Source organism: Oryx dammah, unplaced genomic scaffold, assembly GCF_014754425.2.
Source record: "Oryx dammah isolate SB20612 unplaced genomic scaffold, SCBI_Odam_1.1 HiC_scaffold_17, whole genome shotgun sequence".
NCBI classification, from domain to species: domain Eukaryota; kingdom Metazoa; phylum Chordata; class Mammalia; order Artiodactyla; family Bovidae; genus Oryx; species Oryx dammah.
In genome coordinates, this window is record NW_024070201.1 from 43,820,760 (window position 1) to 43,844,078 (window position 23,319).

The 23,319-nt window shown below is 37.2% G+C and overlaps 2 protein-coding genes and 1 pseudogene across 2 annotated transcripts; all 3 read left to right on the plus strand.

Annotated features, from left to right (window-relative positions):
- Positions 1–231: 231 nt before the first annotated feature.
- LOC120876500 lies at positions 232–1,171 on the plus strand (annotated as a pseudogene).
- Positions 1,172–10,171: 9,000 nt separating this feature from the next.
- Positions 10,172–11,122, plus strand: LOC120876501 (olfactory receptor 10A3). Its single transcript, XM_040258448.1, has one exon. The coding sequence runs from the start codon at positions 10,172–10,174 to the stop codon at positions 11,120–11,122; it is 951 nt and encodes a 316-aa protein (XP_040114382.1).
- A 10,706-nt stretch (positions 11,123–21,828) lies between these two features.
- On the plus strand, positions 21,829–22,773 carry LOC120876502 (olfactory receptor 10A6-like). The gene has a single exon (XM_040258449.1). The coding sequence runs from the start codon at positions 21,829–21,831 to the stop codon at positions 22,771–22,773; it is 945 nt and encodes a 314-aa protein (XP_040114383.1).
- The last annotated feature ends 546 nt before the right edge of the window (positions 22,774–23,319 follow it).

Sequence of the window (23,319 nt, forward strand, 5' to 3'; positions counted from 1 at the left end):
ATCAGATAGGGTTTCTAAGCTACAATAATTGGTCATTCTCCAAAATTGCCAAGCTAAATTTCTATCAGGATGGGCTTCTCTTTTCATCTTCTGCCCAGATTGTTTGGGGTGACTGCAGATCCTGACTCAGAGGTCTGTAACTTTGTACTATAGACTGTAACTTTGTACTATAATTTATAAAATATGTTTTATAACTATGTTCTTAAAAACAATATATGCTCCACTGTTGACATGAAAATGCAAAACCAAAGCTCTGTGGTTGAATTCATCCTCTTGGGCTTTTCTAACTTCCCTGAACTCCAAGAGCAGCTCTTTGGGGCTTTCTTGGTGGTTTACCTGGTGACTCCGATGGGAAATGCCATCATCATAGTTGTCATCTCCCTGGAACAGAGACTGCATGTCCCTTTGTATCTGTTCCTCCAGAACTTGTCTGTGGTGGATATGGGTATCAGTGTGGTCATTATGCCTGTTATGCTGGTCAACACTGAGAAGATGAGGATTCCTATTTTGGGCTGCCTTGTACAAATGTATTTCATACTCACTCTTGGTGTGACTGAATGTGTTCTTCTGGGGGTAATGGCTTTTGACTGATTTGCTGCAATCTGCCATCCTCTGAGCTACCCAATGATTATGAACAAAATGGTTTTCATGAAATTAGTTACATTCTCATGGGTCTCAGGGATCACAGTGGCTACTGTGCAGACCACATGGGTGTTTAGTTTTCCCTTTTGTGGCCCCAATGAAATTAATCATATCTCTTGTGAAACTCCAGCAGTGCTTAGAGCTGGCATGTGCAGACATCTTTTTGTTTGAGATCTATGCATTCACTGGCACCATTCTGACAATTATTGTTCCATTCTCATTGATATTCTTGTCTTACATTCGAATTCTCTTTGCCATTCTGAAGATGCCATCAACCACTGGGAAGCAAAAGGCCTTTTCCACCTGTGCCTCCCATCTCACATCTGTTACCCTCTTCTATGGCACAGCCAGTATGACTTACTTACAACCCAAATCTGGCTACTGCCCAGAAACCAAGAAGCTGGTGTCATTGGCTTACTCTCTTCTTACACCTCTGCTGAATCCACTGATCTATAGCTTGAGAAACAGTGAGATGAAAAGTGCTTTGATGAAAATATGGCAAAGAAAAGTGGATTTACATACATTTTGACTTGCTGAGAAGCCATGTGATAAATATCCTCTGTCTGACCAAACTCTAATGTAATAATGATGAACTAGTTTATATTTCTTGATATAAATATATTTAATTTGTTGAGTTCCCCAAGTTTGAAAACATGTCAGGGAGCTCTCTGTTTCTAAAGGCTATTCACATTCATTTTCTCTAGGTGCCTAAGTTTGATGATATATGATATAAGAATTTATTTGCCTATTCCTCTATCATGTACATTCAAGTTTTACCAGATTATTATCCTTAAGATGATGCTTTGATGAACAGCTAGTTCCATATGTTCATATTTACTAACATCTTATTTCTATAAGACATAGGCCTGGGTCTCATGGGATGAAGAGTATGTGTGTTTATAGATCTTAGTAGCTATTACAGAATTAGTTTTCACAGTCACTATAAATTCTTCAAATGGACCTGAAGGCCCACTGTGCTGCACTAATAGGGTGGAATTTCAGACACTAAGAATAGATGAGATTTTAATTTCTGGAGTGAAAACTTGTTCCATGAATGTGTAAACAAGGGGCAGTTGTTTTGAGGAGACCAAACTGTTTTGCTTCATGACTCACACAGGTTATAATTCAAAATAGAGTTTCTCTTGGTATTTTTACAATAGAAATGGGACCTAAGAAGTGGCCCAAGGTGAAGAATTGATAGGACAAACAAACAAGGTTTTGGGTGCTCGTTCATAAAGAAATAATTGCTTGATATGCTTTGCAGCCATATTAATAGATACTTACAGGTTTAGTATTTTTACATATTTTTGGAGAACTGAAACTTTTCTCATTATAAAGTGACTCTTTTTTTCCTATTACTGGATCTAGATTTGGGTCCACTTGCCCAGTGCACAGCAATGAAAATCTGTGAACATTAGATTGTATTGAAAGAAAGCACAGCATTTATTGCAGGGCACTAAGCCAAGGCAATGGGCAGCTCATGCTGCCTGAACTCCCTAATGGCTTTCAGGGAAGGATTTTTAAGGTGATATGAAAAGGTGGGCCAGAGGGTGCATGATCAACTTGTGCTCAGTTCTCAGATTGCTTGGTATCAAGGTGAAATTTTGAGCATCATCAACCTTCTGGTCAACTGGTCTTGGGACTATGTGCTGTGGTTAGCAGTTTTCATCTGGTAGGGGTCAGCTTTCTGTCCAAACAACTTAGGAATGTGTGTCAGAGCTATATCTTTATCTTTCAGGAAACTGGGAGTTCAATCTCTCTGCTATGTGGTTGATTTATAGTCAAAATTATTACCAGTTTCCCAGTCTAACAGCTATTCTTTGTTACTACATGATCACATTTCATAATCATTAACTCTTGAGCCAGGGTTTTGACACTTAGGGGAGGCCTGAAGCAAAGTCTTTTACTTCAAGACACAGGGGATACACGCAGGGTGGGGAGTGGGGGCTAATATATCCATGAAGGTCCTTAAGAGTCCAGTTCAGTTTATCCCTAATAAAACTTCATGCTCTGCAGTTTGTTTTTTCTGGTAGTATTGGGTTGACAGAAAAATTTGTTTGGTATTTTCCACAAGCTGGCTCTAGTAGCACTTAGTTGTCTTTAACTTCATTTGAAACAATTTTGCTAGATTGTATTGTGACAGTTATCACATTAGTGTGCATTAAGAAAATGACACAATTGGTGAATTTTTGTGTAGTCACTTCAATACTGAAGATGGAAGAAAAAAGCAGCATTTTTGGCTTCAGTTCAGTTCAGTCGCTCAGTCGTGTCCAACTCTTTGCGACCCCATGAATCACAGCACTCCAGGCCTCCCTGTCCACCACCAACTCCTGGAGTTCACTCAAACTCATGTTCATCAAGTCGGTGATGCCATCCAGCCATCTCATCCTCAGTCTTTCCCCTTCTCCTCCTGCCCCCAATCCCTCCCAGCATCAGAGTCTTTCCCAGTGAGTCAACTCTTCGCATGAGGTGGCCAAAGTATTGGAGTTTCAGCTTCAGCATCAGTCCTTCCAATGAACACCCAGGACTGATCTCCTTTAGGATGGCCTGGCTTATTATGCTTTATTATTTTAAGAAAGGTAAAATGCAACTAAAATGCAGAGAAAAGCTTTGTGCAGTGTATGGAGAAGGTGCTGTGACAGATTAAATGTGTCAAAAGTGGTTCATGAAGCTTTGTGCCAGAGATTTCTCCATGGATGATGCTCTAGAGTTGGGTAAACCAGTTGAAGTTGATAGTGATTAAATTGAGACATTAATTAAGAACAATCAGTGTACCACGTGGGAGATAGCTGACACACTCAAAATGTCCAAATGAAGCACTGAAAATGTTTTGTACCAGCTTATTTATGTTTATCACTTTGATGTTTGGGTCCCACATAGTTTAAGTGAAAAAAAAACAAAACCCTTCTTGACCATTTATTTGCCTTCAATTCTCTATTTAAACATAATGAAAATGTTCTATTTTTAAAACAAATAATGATGGGAGGTGAAGCAATATGGGATGGAAGAGATCATGAGGCAAGTGAAAGGAACTACTACCAACCACACCAAAGGCTGGTCTTCATCCAAAGAAGGTGATGTTGTGTATATGGTGGGATTGGAAGGGAGTCCTCTATTATGAGTTCCTTCTGGATAACCAAATGATGAATTCCAGCAAGTACTGCTCCCAATTAGATCAAATGAAAGCAGCACTCAACAAAAGCATCCAGAATTAGTCAACAGAAAATGCATAATCTTCTACCACAAGACTACATGTTTTTTTGATTACCAGGCAAAAACTGTTACAGCTTGATTGGGAAGTTCTGATTCACCCACTGTATTCACCAGACATTGCACCTTCAGATTTCCATTTATTTGAGTCCACAAAATTCTCTTAATAGAAAAAATTTCAATTCCCTGTAAGGGTATAAAAGGCACCTGGAACAGTTGTTTGCTCAAAAAGATAAATATTTCAGGAAGATGGAATTATGATGTCACCTGAAAAATGGCAGAAGGTAACAGAACAAAACAGTGAATATGTTGTTCATTAAAAATTCTTGGTGAAAATGAAAAATGTGTCTTTTATTTTACTTAGAAACTGAAGGAACTGTGTAGCCAACCCAATAATATAATTACATGAATTTCCTTTGGTTAGCATTTTGGAATATCTTTCTCCATCTTTTTATTTTTAACTTGTCCTTATGATTTGGATGTATCTCTGCTGAGGAATATTGTGGAGAAAAATAAATCAGGATAGTAGAGTTGGGTTTGAGATTCAATTTAAATAGATTGATTTGGGAAGTTCTCCTGGAGAAGATATCCCTTGGGCAAAGGGGCATGAGGGAATAAGCATTTTGGAAAGGAAGAGCCCATGTTCAGGAAAAGCAAAGCAATAACTGTGGGGTGAGAATATATCTGGGGATTCAAAAACTATCAAGGGACCTTGGCTGGATGAGAATAAGCAAGAGGATGTAATGGAGATGAGCTCCAAGAGCAATGAGGGAACAGACCTTTTTTTTAAAAAAATTTTTTTTAATTTATTTTTGGCTATGTTGGGTTGTTTTGATGCATAGGCTTCTCATTGTAGGGGCTTCTCTTGTTGCCGAGCATGGACTCTATGGTGTGGGGGCTCCAGTAGTTTCAGCGTGTGGGCTCAATAGTTGTGGTTCCTGGGCTCTAGAGCACAGGCTCTAAAGTCCTTGCACGCGGGCTTAGCTGCTTCGCAGCATGTGTGATCTCAGATCAGAGATCGTCTCCTGCATTGGCAGGCGAGTTCTTTACCACTGAGCCACAAGGGAAGCCTAGGGAAACAGATTTTAGTCTATGTTTGTAAGTGTGACTTCTGCAGTGAATGGGATAGGGTGCTTTAGGAGGGTTTGAGCAGAGGCATGGGAGGAAGAAGGGGGAAGTTCAGAGGCTACGGCAATAATTCAACTGGGAGACAAAAGGAACTTGGATCAGGATATTAGCTTTAGGAAGGGTGAGTGCATGCTCAATTGCTCAGTCGTGTCCAGCTCTTTGTGACCCTATGGACAGTACCCTGCCAGGCTCCTCTGTCCGTGGAATTTTCCAGGCAAGAATAGTAGAGGGGGTTGCCATTTCCTCTTCCAGGGGATCTTCCTAACACAAGAATAGAACTGGTGTCCCCTGCATCTCTTGCATTTGGCAGATGGGTTCTTTACCATTGAGCCAACTGGGAAGCCCTTTTAAGAAGAGTGAGAATGTTCAAATTTGATACACCATACTTAGAACATAGTGCTTTAGATAGATTATGGATTTACTATGAGTTGGGAGGAAAAGGGGATGACAGAGGATGAGATGGTTGGATGGCATCACCGACTCAATGGACATGAGTTTGGGTAAACTCTGGGAGTTGGTGATGGACAGGGAGGCCTGGTGTGCTGCAGTCCATGGGGTCGCAAAGAGTTGGACACAACTGAGCGACTGAACTGAACTGGTAGGAAAAGAGTTTCCCTGGTGTCTCAGATAGTAAAGAATCTCCCTGCAATGCTGGAGACAGGGCAGTGGAAATGAATTCAAGGATGACTCCTTGGTGTTTGGTTTGTGTAACTAGAAAATTTAAGCTACTACTACCTGAAATGAGGGGATGCTGAGGGTGAACAGAGTTTAGGACAAGACTAGAAATAAAGTTTTGAAGACATTAATAAATGAAAATCTGGTCATTTAATTTAAAAGTTCATTTCTTAATAGTCTATAGTTCATGTCCAACTTTGAGTTAGCAAAAGATAATTTCAGAATGTTTCTAAATTTCCAAAACCTTAGTTTCCTTTCATCATATTTGGTTGTTGTTCTGCAGTTTTATTGCAAAGTGTATTATGTATGTGAGTGCTAAGAATTTGGATTTATTGATTGTTTTCTTTATGACAAATACATAATCAATTTTTGTAAATATTTTAAGAGGAAAATATAGTTAGCCACATAAAATCTGTTGTTTCTGACTTATATTTACTCTCTCATTATCATCTTATAAATAAAAATTTTATTGTTAAAATATTCTCATTTCTATGTCTTTGTTGTCTATATTGTCTGTCAATCATTGAGGAAGGTGTGTTAAATCTCCAGATTATTATTTTTTTCAACTTAGTACTATTGCCTTTAAGATATAGCCTGATATTAATATCATTTCCTTTTTATCCCCTTTAGCTTGTATCTACAATTTTTCTATACAGTTTTGATTGAATTCTAATGTACACATGGGAAAATGTGCAAATCATAGCTCCACATATTGATGACTTCTCACAATCGGCACATCACCTGTGTTACCACCACCTACAGCAAGAAATACGATATTTCAGTATTTCAGAAGCCCCCATGGAATTGATGGGATAAATCATATATTAAGTAGCATTTCCCATGCCTACTGCACATGACTGGCTCATAAATAGGGTGTTATCCCTATACTGAATGATATGGAAATATTCCTTGGATTGGATTCTGTAAAGAACATCCTTTTTCCTCAGAGTAACTGGTACATTTCCCATGGGACAGATTAGATGGAATGAGCCTCTCAATGTAGAGGGCAGCCTTATAATTGCCAGGAAAGGTGAGATTCCTTGAGAATGGAACAACCTACATCAGGAAAGCAACAATAGGAAGTAGACAAAGGGAACCTGCATTCCAGACTCACCATCCAGTTCTGGACAAAGCCAAACCTGCAGATTCATTCACTCTTCACTCTTTTGAGACTGAACCAATGGCTTTAATTGTATAAGACAGTTTAGACTCATCCTTGAGTCCCTTGATTTTCACAAATATGCAGTGGAGATCAATAATATTAATGATTATTTTACAGAGAAAGTAATATAATCAGGAAAGTTAGATGATTTGCTCAAATTAGACAAGCTAGTCCAGATTTTTTGACTGCTGGTTTAAAGACTCTGTCAATGAAATAAATTTTAATTACATTTTTCTCCTAAAATTTTCAGTGGCTCTATATTTCTACTACAAAAGATAAAAAGTTCTTGCTGGGTGAGAGGGCATCAAGGCTTTTATTTTGCAAAGAGTCTTCTATCTACTTATTTCCCACTACTGCCCTAACTGTTTTTCCCACCACTAACTTATTTCCCACCACTGCACTAACTGTACAGTCCATCCAGTCATTCCTTTCCCTCTGGCTCACCTGCCTTTGCTCACACCCTCTTCCCACCTCTCTTTTCTTTCCCCATTTTCATCCTTTATTCAGTCATTGTTTCCACTTCCTGTTGGGAGATGTCTTGGTGAAGCTGAGTTTTTTGAGTGAGAAGGTATTTATTCCCTGTAGGAATACAAAGGAGTGGTGCTCCAGTTTAGCCCTCTTGGGCTTTCTTACCTTAAGGGCCAAGTTCAAACCTCCTTAGTTATCATGTAAAAATACAAGAAAACATGTATAAAGGTGATTGCAAGTTCTCCAGGGGTGGATTCTCCAGGGCATGTGATTCAATGTCATATGTTATAGCACCAATGCACAGAATCTCTGACTGAGAAGGTGGCTATTAACTGGAGGTAAAATATCTAGTAAAGTAGTGTGAACTTTAAAATGACAGAGCCAGTAGGAACCAAAGTGAAGGTTCTGCTGTGTGCTTGTTAGGTTTCCACTTACAATTCATCTTCATCTTATAGTTGAAAATGCTGTTGAAGTGATGTCTTGGTGCTCAGGAATCACTAGACACAGATCAAACATTTGAATTGGTAGACTCTTTGGTGTTGATGCTGGTCAATTTCTTTTTCTTTTCAGAGAAAAATTTTTGGTAGTAATTAGAGATGTAAGTACTTTTCATGCACTAATCATCAAATCTTAGAACATTGCAACTGAAAGGGAATTTGGTAAATGAGCCCACTGCCTACCTTTTCAGTTGGAGGACTCGAACTTAGAAAATGGAGTGATCTGCGCAAGTATTCTATGTCAGAGGGTTATCAAGACAAGATTATAATCTTATAAGTTATAGATAAAATGTGGATCATGTGTGGTTATTTGCTCTTTCCATGGTGAGCATGCTTTTAAAAAGTCCTTTAAAAGTTTTCCACTTTGTGTATACAATATTCTAAATTTTCTAGTTTAAAAACCTATCCACTTTAAAATATTTGGAACTGAATACACATTATTTTTTTCTCTGTTAGAAATTTAGGTATTTGATCTTTCAGTTTAAATACTAAATTTAGGAGAATCTTTACATACAAATATAACTATTATGGATGATACAGACATTGATGTTAATACATGATTAAGGTCAAGTTCAGGAATAAGTCAGCTTGCCTTCTACTGTCTGCTTATGTGATACTGATCTGTACTGAAGACTTGTTTTCTGTCCTTTTCATCTGACACAGTGAACTTCCACTGGTTTTCAAGATATCATACAATGACCGGTAGGTCTTGATTCTAGTGTAAGTTGTCATCAAATGCCTTTTTACTTGAGCAATTCAGTCTCGCTCACGTATTGATCTTTCCACCTGATGTATCTTCCACACATGACACCTCTAATTATGGTTATTCACTTTCCTTTTCCATTTAGAAGTAATGTTTTTCTCATTGAAATGTCTAAAACACTTATTACTCTTGCTTCCCAATAGGATGGTGTGCTGATGTTATTTTTCTTTCTGACACTCTATGCCTTTAAAATACTGTCTCGATTTCCTGTTTTCTGTATTCATCACATATTTGTTTAGCATATATTATGAGTCATGGATTCTTATGGGTATTGTGACAACAAAGAACAAAAGAAAATCTTTGCCCTTCTGGAGTTTTCACACTGGAGATGTTGGGTAAGATATAAATGATAGAAAGTTAGAAGGTACTGAAGTATATGAGTGAGTGAGTAAGTGAAAGTCGCTCAGTTGTGTCCGACTCTTTGGGACCCCATAGACTATACAATTCATGGAATTCTCTACGGAAAATACTGGAATGAGTAGCCTTTCCCTTCTCCAAGGGATCTTCCCAACCTTGGGCTCGAACGCAAGTCTCCTACATTACAGGTGGATTCTTTACCAGCTGAGCCACAAGGGAAGACCAAGAATGCTGGAGTGGGTAGCCTATCCCTTCTCCAGCAGATCTTCCTGACCCAGGAATCAAATGCTATTTTATGTTGTGTTGTCAGCTCTTTGTTGAGCTGTGAAATCAAAAGTTCCAGAGATTACTGAGCCTAGAAAATGGTAGATGCTCTTTCTGTGTTTGTTGAATAAGAAATAATGAAATGAACATTTTGATGAACTTAGTGATAGAATAGGGAGAGGGAGGAAAGGAGGGAGGGAGGGAGGAAAGGAGGGAGGGAGGGAGAAAGAATCTTTAAAATCACCATTTCACAATCTTCAAAACTTAGTTTTTTTTCATAAGTCATTGTGGTTCACAAGAATGGGCCATGGTGAAGCTAGTATCAACACAACTTGCCATGACCAGTTGAGGAAGTTATCAATAAACCTGAAGTCAATTATTCACTTAGTTTACAGATCATTGAATTTAAGTAATACTACAACCTTCACTATATGCTTCTGCAGACTGTTGTCACATTTAACCGAGTCACATACAACAATTTTTAACCTATGAATATTTGTAATAAACATGTATCAATTGTGCTGTAACTTTAAATTGTTTGGTTGTTATAAAATTTTTGTGGGTATCTTTTTCCTTTTGTCACTTTTGATACTTTATTTTCTGTGGTGTTAGATTTCATACTTATATAAAACTGGGGAAACTGACAGCAATGTAATAGGAATGTGACACAAGCTATTTATGTTTGCTTTCAAGTTATGCTAAAATATCAAAATATATAGGGTATGAATTGCACTAGAAAATAAGAACTTTGATATTATTTTGTGCTATTCTGATAAGATTTATAAGCCAGAAGTGTTCATTCTCCTTTTATATTTGAAAGATACATTTATTTCTTATAACTGGCCATTTTTCAAAATTGTCAAAATAACTTCTGTCAAGATAGCTTCCTCTTTACAGCTTTTACCAGGATTATTTGAGGTGAATGGAGACCTAAACTCTATTATTGGATTGTGGCTTCATAATTTACATTTTTTGCCATAAAATATTACATGCTGTACTACCAAAATGAAAAGGCAAAACCAAAGTTCTGTGGTTGAATTCATCCTCTTGGGCTTTTCTAATTTTCCTGAACTCCAAAGGCAGCTCTTCCAGGTTTTCTTGGTTATTTACCTAGTGACTCTGATAGGAAATGCCATCATTATAGTTGTTATCTCGTTGGAACAGAGCCTCCATGTTCCCATGTATCTATTTCTCCTGAACTTGTCTGTGGTGGAAGTAGGTTTCAGTGCAGTCATCATGCCTGAAATGCTGGTGGTCCTCTCCAATGAAAAAACTGTGATCACTTTTGCAGGCTGTTTTTCGCAGATGTATTTCATTCTTCTTTTTGGTGGGACTGAATGTTTTCTTCTGGGAGCAATGGCTTATGACCGATTTGCTGCAATCTGCCATCCTCTGAACTATGCAATGATTATGAACAGAAGGGTTTTCATGAAATTAATTATATTCTCATGGGTCTCAGGAATCATGGTGGCTACTGTGCAGACCACATGGGTGTTTAGTTTTCCCTTTTGTGGCTCCAGTGAAATTAATCATCTTTCATGTGAGACTCCCCCAGTGTTAGAGCTGGCATGTGCAGACACCTTTTTGTTTGAGATCTACGCATTCACTGGCACCATTTTGATTGCTATGATTCCTTTCTTGTTGATACTCTTGTCTTACATTCGAATTCTCTTTGCCATTCTGAAGATGCCATCAACTACTGGGAGGCAAAAGGCCTTTTCCACCTGTGCCTGCCATCTCACGTCTGTTACCCTCTTCTATGGCACAGCCAATATGACTTACTTACAACCCAAATCTGGCTACTCCCCAGAAACCAAGAAGCTGATGTCCTTGGCTTACTCTCTTCTTACACCTCTGCTGAATCCACTGATATACAGCTTGCGCAACAGTGAGATGAAAAGTTCTTTGATGAAATTATGGCAAAGAAAAGTGGATTTACATACATTTTTTAATTAACTTTTTAAATTTTGAGATGATTATAGACTTACATGTAGTTACAAAAAATAACAGAGATCTCTAATGTTCAGTTTAGAAGGTTCTTTATATATTAAAAATACTAGTTCTTTGTTGGATATATAGTTTGCAAATATTTTCTCTCCAGTCTGTAACTTTTGTTTTTAAATTAATTAATTTATTTTAATTGGATGCTAATTACTTTACAATATTGTAGTGGGTTTTGCCATACATTGACATGAATCAGCCATGGGTATACATGTGTTCCCCATCCTGAACCCCCCTCCCACATCCCTCCCCATCCCTTCCCCCATGGTCATCCCGGTGCACCAGCCCTGAGCACCCTATCTCATGCATCAAACCTGGACTGGTGATCTATTTCATATAAGATAATATAGATGGATTTACACACGTTTTGACTGTGCTGAGAAGCCATGTGATATTGGTCACTGCTACTAAACTCTATTTAAATGTAATAATGGTGAAAATAGTTTGCATTTCTTGATATGAATATATTTAAAGTTCTCCAAGTTTGAAAATATAGCAGGGATTCCTCTCTTTTGACAATGTACTGTTGTCCTTATTTGTCATAGATACATAATTTTTGATGACATTTAACTTAATTGTTCATCTGTTACTGTATCAGTTCAGTTCAGTCGCTCAGTCGTGTCTGACTCTTTGAGACCCCATGGACTGCACAAGGCAGGCCTCCCTGTCCATCACCAACTCCTGGAGTTTATTCAAACTCATGTCCATTGAGTCGGTGATGCCATCCAACCATCTCATCCTCTGTTGTCCCCTTCTCTTCCTGCCTTCAATCTTTCCCAGCATCAGGGTCTTTTCAAATGAGTCAGTTCTTTGCATCAGTAGGCATCTGTTACTGTATATGAATATCCAAATCATCACTGTGCTATGGTCATTTAAACAAAGCTCAGATGAACACCTACTTGCATATGTTCAGGTATGCTGCTGCTGCTGCTGCTAAGTTGCTTCAGTCATGCCCAACTCTGTGCGACTGTTTTATTTCTCTATGATACATTCCTCAAAGTGGGCCTGAAGGGATGAAGATCAATTGTGCTTATAGATTTTAATAGCTATTATAGAATTACTTTTCAAAATGATTGTAGTTCTGTCAGGTAGACTTGAAGGCCCACTTTGTTGCAGTAATAAGGTAGAGCTTAACGCGATCAATAAATAGATGAGGTTTATATTTTTGGAGTGAAAGCTGTTCCATGAATGAGTAAACAAAGTGTAGCTGTTTGGGGGAGATAGACATGGCTCTCATTCATGGGCTGAAACAGGTTATAATTCAGAAGAGTATTTCTCTTGGTATTTTTCGAGATGCTCATCCAATGTTGGTGACCAGAGGACTCCATGGGAACTTTCCTGAAATAACGCTTGATTGTACTGGTACCTTTTCACTTATAGGCATCTATTTTTAGAGATTTGTATTAAATTTGGTTTTGTAGGCCCATACTACCTCTAGACACTTTGTTTATAAACAATGGGTGTTTTTTTTTTTAATTGTGTGAAAGTACTATGATTAACTAATTGGGCATATTTTCAATTGATTCTTGAGTCACATCACTGTGTGGTCTTTCTCAGCGTGAATTATATCCCAAATTACAATATTTGAAACATTTCATGCTTGCTTCATATTTGAATGTTTCTATCAGTAGTCATGTGAGAGTTGGACTGTGAAGACGGCTGAGCGCTGAAGAATTGATGTGTTTGAGCTGTGGTGTTGGAGAAGACTCTTGAGATTCCCTTGGACTGCAAGGAGATCCAACCAGTCCATTCTGAAGGAGATCAGCCCTGGGATTTCTTTGGAAGGAATGATGCTAAAGCTCAAACTCCAGTACTTTGGCCACCTCACACGGAGGGTTGACTCATTGGAAAAGACTCTGATGCTGGGAGGGATTGGGGGCAGGAGGACAAGGGGACGACCGAGGATGAGATGGCTGGATGGCATCACTGACTCGATGGACATGAGTCTGAGTGAACTCCGGGAGTTGGTGATGGACAGGGAGGCCTGGCGTACTGCGATTCATGGGGTCACAAAGAGTTGGACATGACTGAGCGACTGAACTGACTGAACTGAACTGATCAGTGAATAAAGAGGGACCATTTATTGAATCTACATCATATGAGCTCTTACAGTCCTTAATTTCTGTTTTTGGAATGATAATGAAAAGGTAATATATTATTTTCATTTAAAGCTGTCACTCAATTGTGAAAAAAATGTTTTAATTGCTATTACCTCTATTACAATCAGAAATGTAGGTATAAAATTGATTGGATTTTCACAATGAAATTTCATCATCAAATATTTGAGATTAGTTTGAATAATATTTGAATGTGGTATACTTTTCAGTAGGGCATCAAACAGGCATATACAAATTCTTCCAACAGGTTCTGTCTCTGTTGTTCAAAATTTCTCAAAAGACTATCATTTGAAATATATGTTGTAGAAATCACAGTAAGAAAAGAGAGAGAAAGCAACAGGAAGTCTAATTAAATAGTGGTTAAAAACATTTCAAACTTAGGGAGAGAAATGAACAGCCAGATTCATGATGATGAAAGGTACCCAAATAGGTTGAGCTGAAAAAGAATTCATCAAGACACATTACAATGAAATTTTCAAGATTTGAAGACAAAGAGAGAATTTTGAAAGAAGCAAGAGAAAGTGATTTGACACATAAAAGGTTTTCCACTTAAGATGGATTTCTCAATAGAAACTTTGCAGGCCAGGAGAGAATGGGATGATATAGTCAAAATATTATAAGAAGAAAAAAAGAAAACACTGACAAATAGGAGTACCCAGTAAAGCATCCTTCAAAAACGTAGAAGACTTATTCCCTCCCCCCCAAAAAAAAAACAAAATGAGGGAGTTCATTACCATTCAAATTAGAAATCTAAGGGGACCTCTTTAAGGTAAAATGAAAGAATATTGACAATGTGAACATAATATAAAAAACAAAAATGAAGTTAAGTATATTGTAAACTTCAGATTCTCCAATATACTAATGGTGATCTATGAATCACTTTCAACTCTTATTAAAAATAACTATAACCACAACCATTTTTTATTGGATACACAGTACAAAAATGGTATACTTTGGCATCCAAACCTAAAATGTGAGAGCAGAGAAGTAAAAGTATAATATCTGTATGCTGTCATAGTTGTTTCCAACTTAAAATAGGATGTTATATTTCTTATATATATAGTAAGCTTATATATATTGTAAGCCTCTTAATAGCCACAAAGAAAAACTCTGTAGTAGATAATACAAAAGATTAAGAAAAAGAAACCAAAGCATATCACCAGGAAAAGTCATCAAATCTCAAAGGAGACAGCAAGAGAGGAAGAAAAGAACAAAGGAACTACAAAAAATTGAGAAACAAAATGGCAATAATAAGTTACCAATTGATAACTACTTTAAATATATGTAGATGGATTAAATTCTCTAATCAAAGACATAGAATGGCTGAATGGATGCCTACAAGAGACTTATATTAGCTTTAATGACACATCTAGGCTGAATGTGAAGAAGCAGAAAAGAATATTCCAAGCAAATGGTAACCAAAAGAAGGCAATGATAGTTACACTTATATCAGACAAAACAACTAACATTACACCTCAAGGAACTAGAAAAAGAAATATAAAATAAGCTCAAAGTTCACATAAGAAGGGAAATAATAAATATGAGAGCAGAAATAACTGAAATAGGGAATAAGGAAACAGTAGAAAAGATCAATGAAATAAAGGACTGATTTTTAGAAAAGATAAAATTGACAAACTTTTATCCAGATTCACGAAGAAAAAGAAAGAGGACTCAAATAAATATAATCAGAAATGAAAGAGGAGACATTATAAATGATATCATACAAATATATTTGAGTTATAAGAGACTACTATGAATAATTCCAAGCCAACACTGAACAATCTAGAAGTAGTGGAAAAGTTCCTTAAAACATACAATCTACCAAGACTGAATCATAAAGAAAGAGAAAATCTGTATATATCAGTTACTAGTAAGGAAAATGAGTTAGTAATCAAAAATTTTCCTACAAGTTTTCCTACAAGCCCAAGATCAGATGGTTTCACTGGTGAAATTGAAGTAGCTCAGTCATGTCCGACTCTTTGCAACCCCAGGGACTGTAGTCTACAAGGCTCCTCCCTCCATGGGATTCTCCAGGCAAGAATACTGGAGTGGGTTCCCATTTCCTTCTCCAGGTAGATTCTACCAAATATTTAATGAAAAATTAAATGGCAATCTTCACTCTTCTAAAAATTAAAGAGAAGGGAACACTCCAAGCTCATTTTACCTGTCACTATTATCCTGATAACAAATCCAGATATAGCAACTTTAAGAATAAAAAACTAAAAGCCATATCCCTGATGAATATCAGTGTAAAAAAAATTCTCAACAAAGTACTTGCAAACTGAACTCAATAGCATGTTAGAAATATCATACACCATTATCAATAAGATTTATTCCTGGGAAGCAAAAATGATTCAACATATGCAAGTCAGTAATGTGGCATACCACATTAATAAAATGAAAGGTAAAAACCACACCAAAATCTCTAGAGATGTAGAGAAAGGTTTTGACAAAATCCAACATCCTTTCAGGATAAAAACTTTCAACAGTATGAGTATTGAAGAGATGTACCTCAACATAATACAGTTCTTATATGACAAGCCTACAGGTAACATCATGTTCAATGATGAAAGGTTGAAAATTTAAGATCAGGAATAAATGAAGGGTGCCCATTCTCACTTCCTCTATTCAACACAGTATTTGAAGTCCTAGCCAGGGCAATTAGACAACAAATAAATAAAAGGCATCCAAATTGGAAAGGAAGAAGTAAAATTGTTTTTGTTGGCAGATGATAACATCTTATATATGGGAAATCCAAAGACTCCAGCAAGAATCTGTTATAACTAATTAGCAAAATCATTAAAGTTGCACGATACCATTCCAACAGTCACAAAGCAGTTATATTTCTGTACACAAAGAACAAACTATCTGAGAAGGAGGTAAAGAAAATCCCATTTACTATAGCATCAAAAACAATAAAATACGTGAGTACATCTAACCAAGGAGGTGAAATATCTATGTATTGAATACTATAAGACATAGGTAAAAGAAAGTGAAGGTACAAACAAATGGAAAAATATGCCTTGTTCATGGAACATAAGAACTGATATTGTTAAAAAGTTCATACTACCCAAAATGATAAATTCAATGCAGTCCCTATCAAAATTCCAATGACATTTTCCACAGAAATAGAAAAAACAGTCCTAAAGTGTATATGGAACCTCAAAGGACCTCAAGTAGCCAAAGTATCCTGAGAAAGAACAAAGCTGAAGGCATTACACTTCCTGGTATCAAACTAAATTCCAGAGTTATAGCAATCAAAACAGTATGGTAATGGCATTAAAAAAAACAGACATATAAGCCAATGGAATAGAATTGAGACCCCAGAAATAAACCCTCACCTATATGAACACATTATTTGACAAGGGAGCCCAGATGCTACACTGGAAAAAGATAATTTCTTCAATAAATAATACTGAAAGCTGGACATTCATATGCAAGAATGAAATTGGAACTCTGTATTACACTCTTCACAAAAATTAACTCAAAATGGATTCAACACAAGACCCGAGAATGTAAAACTCCAAGAAGAAAACATAGGGCAAAATTTCATTGACATTGAATATCAAATTAAAAACCTTCTACATAGCCAAAGAAATGATCAACAAACAGACAACCTATGGAGTGGGAGAATATATTTGCACCCATCTATCTGATGAGGGGTCAATATTAAAAAAAAAACAAGGAGCTCATACAGATCAATAGCAAACCCTTAATAATTCAATTAAAAGAAGCAAAGAACCTGAACAGACATTTCCCCACAAAAGTGGGAAGCTTGTATCCTGCTACCTTGTGGAATTTGTCAGTTCTAGCATTTTTTGTGTGGAGTCTTTAGGGTTTTCTATGTATAGTAGCATGTCTTCTGCATCTAATTCTCCTTGTTGCAATAACAGGATTATTGGTTTTGTCCTCCAAGATGTGCTGCTTATAGTGATTTTCATCTTTACTGTATCAGAAACACAGATGGCACACAAGCAGATAGAATAATTATTAATAGTATATTTCCCACTGGATACAGATTAAATAGAGTGAATCTCTAAGTGTTGTTGGAAACCTATTGCTGACAGGAGGAGAAAGCTTCATTTAAAATAAAAACTATTTATTTGGCTGTGCTGGATCTTAGTTGCAGCATGTGGGAACTATTGGTCATGACATGCAGAATCTTTAGGTCAAGTATTTGGGATCTTGCTCCCCGAGCAGGGATAAAACCCTTCTCCCCTGCATTGAGAGTATGGAGTCTTAGCCACTGGATCGCCAAGGAAGTCCTGAAAAAGCTTCCTTGAAGGCGGAACCTGCTCCAAAAACCTGCAGTGATGAGAAGTAGACATAGGTAAGCTGCATTTCGACCACATTGCCTAGCTCTGGACAAGCCACACCTACAGATTCAGGCATCTATTCACTCTGTTGGGACTGAGCCAGTGGTCTCCTTAATTGTTTAGATCAATTTAGATGATCCGTGAGTCCTTGATTCTCATATGTAATATTGTTGTTGTTGAGTTGCTCAGTTGTGTCTGACTCTGCAACCCCATGGACTGCAGCACAACAGGTTTCCCTGTCCTTCACCATCTCCCAGAGTTTGCTTAAACTCATTTCCATTGAGTCGGTGATGCCATCCAACCATCTCATCATCTTCATTGTCCCCTTCTCCTCCTGCCTTCAGTCTTACCCAGCATCAGGGTCTTTTCCAATGAGTCAATGCTTCGCATCAGATGGCCGAAGTATTGGAGCTTTAGCATCAGTCCTTCCAATGAATATTCAGGGTTGATATTCTTGAGGATTGATTGGTTTGATATCTTTGCATTCCAAGGGACTCTCAAGTGTCATCTCCAGCACTACAATTCAAAGGTATCAATTCTTCAGCACTCAGCCTTCTTTATGGTCCAACTCTCACATCCATACATAATTACTGGAAAAACCATAGCTTTGACTAGACGTACCTTTGTCGGCAAAGTGATGTCTCTGCTGTTTAATACACTGACTAAGTTTGTCACAGCTGTCCTTCCAAGGAGCAAGTGTCTTTTAATTTCATGGCTTCAGTCACTGTCCAGCGATTTTGGAGCCCAAGAAAATAAAGTCTGTCACTGTTTCCACTTTTTCCCCATCTATTTGTCATGAAGTGATGGGACCAGATGCCATGATCTTAGCTTTTTGAATGTTGAGCTTTAAGTCAGCTTTTTCACCCTTCTCTTTCACCTTCATCAAGAGGCTCTTTAGTTCATCTTCTTCTGCCATAAGGGTGGTGTCATATCTGAGGTTACTGATGTTTCTCCCAGCAGTCTTGATTCCAGTTTGTGCTTCATCCAGCCCGGCATTTTGCATGATGTACTCTGCATATAAGTTAAATAAGCAGGGTGACAATATACAGCCTTGATATACTCCTTTTCCAATTTTGAAGCAGTCCGTTGTTCCATGTCTGGTTCCAACTGTTGCTTCTTGACTTGAATATAGGTTTCTCAGGAGGCAGACAAGGTGGTCTGGTATTCCCATCTCTTGAAGAATTTTCCAGTTTGTTGTGATCCACACAAAGGCTTTAGCACAGTCAATGAAAGAGAAGTAGATGTTTTTCTGGAATATGTAATGTTAATGTTTGTTTTACAGAGGAAGCAATAGAATCAGAGAAGTTAAATGACTTGTTCACAACATACAAACTATTCTAGCTTTTGACTCCTAGTTTAAAAGATCTATCTATGACGTTGATTGTAGTGACATTTTTGGTAAAAATATTTTAGTGACTGTATTTGTAATACAAATGATCAAAGTTTCTTGAATAGGGCTAGAGATTTGGCATCCAGACTTATTACAAAGAGGCTTTAATCTACTTGCCTTAACTTGTTTCTCATCATTGCACAAAATATACATTCCATCCAATTATCATCCTACTTTTGCTCACACCCTTATCCCACCACTCTCTTCTTTCACATTTACAACTTTTTTCAGCCTCTGTTTCTACTTGCTATTGGGAGATGTCATGGTGAAATTGAGTTTCTTGTGTAAGGAGGTGTTTAGTCCCTGTAGGAATATTAAGGAGTGGTGCTCCAGGTTAGTCCCTCTGAGATTTCTCACCTGAGGGGCCCAATTTCAAGTCTCTTTAGTTATGCAAAAATACAAGAAAGCATGTACAAAGTAATTCCAAGTTCTCCAGGGATGGGCTCCCCAGGCCATATGATTCAACGCCATATATTGTTCTAGCATCAGTACACTGAATCACTGAGTTGTATTTATGAGGAAATGGGTTTTGACTAGAGGTGAAACTTCTGACAAAGTAGTGTGAACTTTAAATTGGCAGATTCAATAGGTAAAAAAGTGAAAATTCTGCTGTGTGCTCATTAGTGGGTGTTCCATTTGTAGTTCATCTTCCACTGATAGTTGGAGACGCTGCTCACGTGATGTCTCAGTGCTTAAGAATCACTAGACATAGATGAAACATTTGAGTCAGTAAACTGATGTTGATGCTGGTCAATTTATTTTTCTCCTCATTTCAGAGAAAGGTTCAGGCAATAATTAGAAGTGTCAAGTACTTTGCATGCACTAAAATCAAATCTTAGAAGTTTGCAACTGGGAGGGAACTTGTTTAACAAGTCCAACGCCTACTTTTTTCCATTGTAAGGATGAAACCTGGAGAAGGAAGTGATCTGCTCAAGTATTTTGTGTCAGTGAGTTATCAAGAGAGCATTATAGTCTTAGTTGAATATTGTGGAACATCTGTGGTCACTTGCTTTTTACCATTCACATTTTTTTCCATAACATGCTTAAAATCAGTCCTAAAAAGTTTTCATTTTATTTATATTATACTCTAAATTTTCTAATGTCAAAGTCCATCCACTTTTAGATATTGGCATTGAATACACATTATTCTTTCTTGGAAATTTATCTTAAATGTTTGATCCTGTGAGTATATTTTATTAATTTTAGGGGATTTTTATATCCTAAACATAATTGTTATGGTTAATACAGACATTCAATTTTAATGATGATTTATTCAGAACAAATCAACTTGCCTTCTAGCGTCTACTAATGTCCTACTGATCTGCACCCAAGACATTAAATGTCTTCATCTTGCTGTATCTTCTGTTCTCCTGGGTTCCACATCATCTTCCTGATGATTTTCAAGTCACCACCCAAGGGCCAGTAAGCCTTCAATGGGATGCTAAGTTGTCATCAAAAACCTTTGATCTGAGCAAGTCATCTCTCCACCTTTGGTTTTCTTTGTCTCACCTAAGGTACTTCTCACTGATGACATTCTATGATTATATTTCTTTCTACTTTGTCCCAAATCAGAAGTAATCCATACCTCACTGGAATGTCTGAAGCATTTGTTATCACCTCTGCTTCCCAAAAGTGTTGTGCACTTTCCTTTGACTCTCTTTTCCTTAAAGGTTCTTTGGATTTTCTTCATTTTTTATTCCTTTATTAATCTAAATTTGGTTTAACATTTATTATGGGCCAGAGGGTGTTATAGACATTGTGAGTATAGCAAAAAAACAAAAAAAAATCTTTGACTCCTGGAGTTAATATTTTAGTGAGGGAGTTAGAGTTCATATTTATATGTATAATCTAAATCCATATATATATATCTTTTCTGTAAGATGTTATGGAAAAGCCTGGATGAACTTTTTGACAATTGATGGTAATGGACAATGGACAAAGATAGAGCTAGGACTTAGAGAATACTGAGACAAGGATAGAATGTTATTTTGTGTAGTGTTTCCAGCTCTTTGTTGAGTTGTGGGATTAAATGTGTACCTGAGATTACTGAGCCCAGAAAATGGTAGGTATTCAATCAGTGTTTGTTGAATAATTAATGATTAACTTCTTGGTGAGAGGGAGAGTAAAAGAGAAAAAATAGAGAGAAAAAACACATTTAAATCACAATTTTGGAATGATCAAAATTGGACTTTTCTTAAAATCATCATGACGAAGATGAACCATAAAGAATTAACCCTGAATATTTTCTATGAAGGTCAGTTGCAAGATAATTGACTATTATTTCGCAGTCTATGAAAAAATCACTAAACTGAAGTCACTTCTCATTATTTACAGACCACCTAAGATCTGAAACACAAGTCCCTTTTTATTTTTCTGTAGAGTTTTCATATTTAACCAAATCACAAAAGGGATTTTGAACTAGACAAATAGTTATAATAAATAACAATTGACCGTGCTGTATCTTTGAATTATTAGACATAAAAAATTTCATGGGTATGTTTTTCCAGTTGTTAACTTTTATATTTTATAAAACATTTGTTTTAAGACTATTTTCATTTTCAAGCTACACAAGTTGGAAAAGGATTTTGATATTATTTTGTACTTTTCAGACAAGATTTCTGAGCCAGACTTCTTCCCTTCCTCCTTTTTTCGGGAAAAGATTCATTAATTTGAATAATTGTCCACTCTCCAAAATTGCCAAACTGAATTTTTGTCAGAATGAGTTCTTTATATCTTCTCCTAAGAATATCTAGGGTTGAATGAAAACATAGCTATTGAATTGTGACTTCATAATTTATATACTATGCCCATAAATGCAAAATATGCTCCACTATTGAAATGAAAAGGCAAAATCAAAGCTCTGTGGTTGAGTTTATCCTCTTGGGCTTTTCTGACTTTCCTGAACTCCAAGGGTGGCTCTTTGGGATTTTCTTGACTATTTATCTGCTGACATTGATAGGAAATGCCATCATTATAGTCGTCATCTGCCTGGAACAGAGCCTGCATGCTCCCATGTACCTGTTCCTCCAGAACTTGTCTGTGGTGGATGTTAGTATCAGTGCAGTCATTATGCCTGAAATGCTGGTGGTCCTCTCCAATGAAAAAACGTCAATTTCGTTTGTGAGCTGCTTTGCACAGATGTATTTTATTCTTTTTTTTGGTGGGACCGAATGTTTTCTCCTAGGGGCAATGGCTTATGACCGATTTGCTGCAATCTGCCATCCTCTGAGCTACCCAATGATTATGAACAAACGGGTTTTTATGAAATTAGTTACAGGCTCATGGACTTTGGGTTTCATGTTAGGTACTGTACAAACAACATGGGTTTCTAGTTTTCCCTTTTGTGGCCCCAGTGAAATCAATCATATCTCTTGTGAAACTCCAGCAGTGCTAGAGCTGGCATGTGCAGACACATTTTTGTTTGAAATCTATGCCTTCACTGGCACCATTTTGATTATCATGGTTCCTTTCATGTTGATAATTCTGTCTTACATTCGAATTCTCTTTGCCATCCTGAAGATGCCATCAACCATTGGGAGGCAAAAGGCCTTTTCCACCTGTGCCTCCCATCTCACATCTGTTACTCTCTTCTATGGCACAGCCAGTATGACTTACTTACAACCTAAATCTGGCTACTCCCCAGAAACCAAGAAGTTGATGTCCTTGTCTTACTCACTTTTAACACGTCTGCTGAATCCACTGATCTACAGTCTGAGGAATAGTGAGCTGAAAAGAGCTTTGATAAAATTATGGCGAAGAAAAGTGGATTTATGTACATTCTGACTATGCTGAGAGGTCTATGTGATAATACTGCTGGACTGAACTTTATTTAAATTTAATAAATGGTAAAGACTGTTTTCCAAATTTGCTGGCATATTGAGTGCAGCACTTTCACAGCATCATCTTTCAGGATTGGAAATAGCTCCACTGGAATTCCATCACCTCCACTAGCTTTGTTCGTACTGATGCTTTCTAAGGCCCACTTGATTTCACATTCCAGGATGTCTGGCTCTAGGTGAGTGATCACACCATTGTGGTTATCTTGGTCTTAAAGATCTTTTTTGTACAGTTCTTCTGTGTATTCTTGCCACCGCTTCTTAATATCTTCTGCTTCTGTTAGGTCCATACCATTTCTGTCCTTTATCGAGGCCATCTTTGCATGAAATGTTCCCTTGGTATCTCTAATTTTCTTGAAGAGATCTCTAGTCTTTCCCATTCTGTTGTTTGCTTCTACTTCTTTGCATTGATCACTGAGGAAGGCTTTCTTATCTCTTCTTGCTATTCTTTGGAACTCTGCATTCAAATGCTTCTATCTTTCCTTTTCTCCTT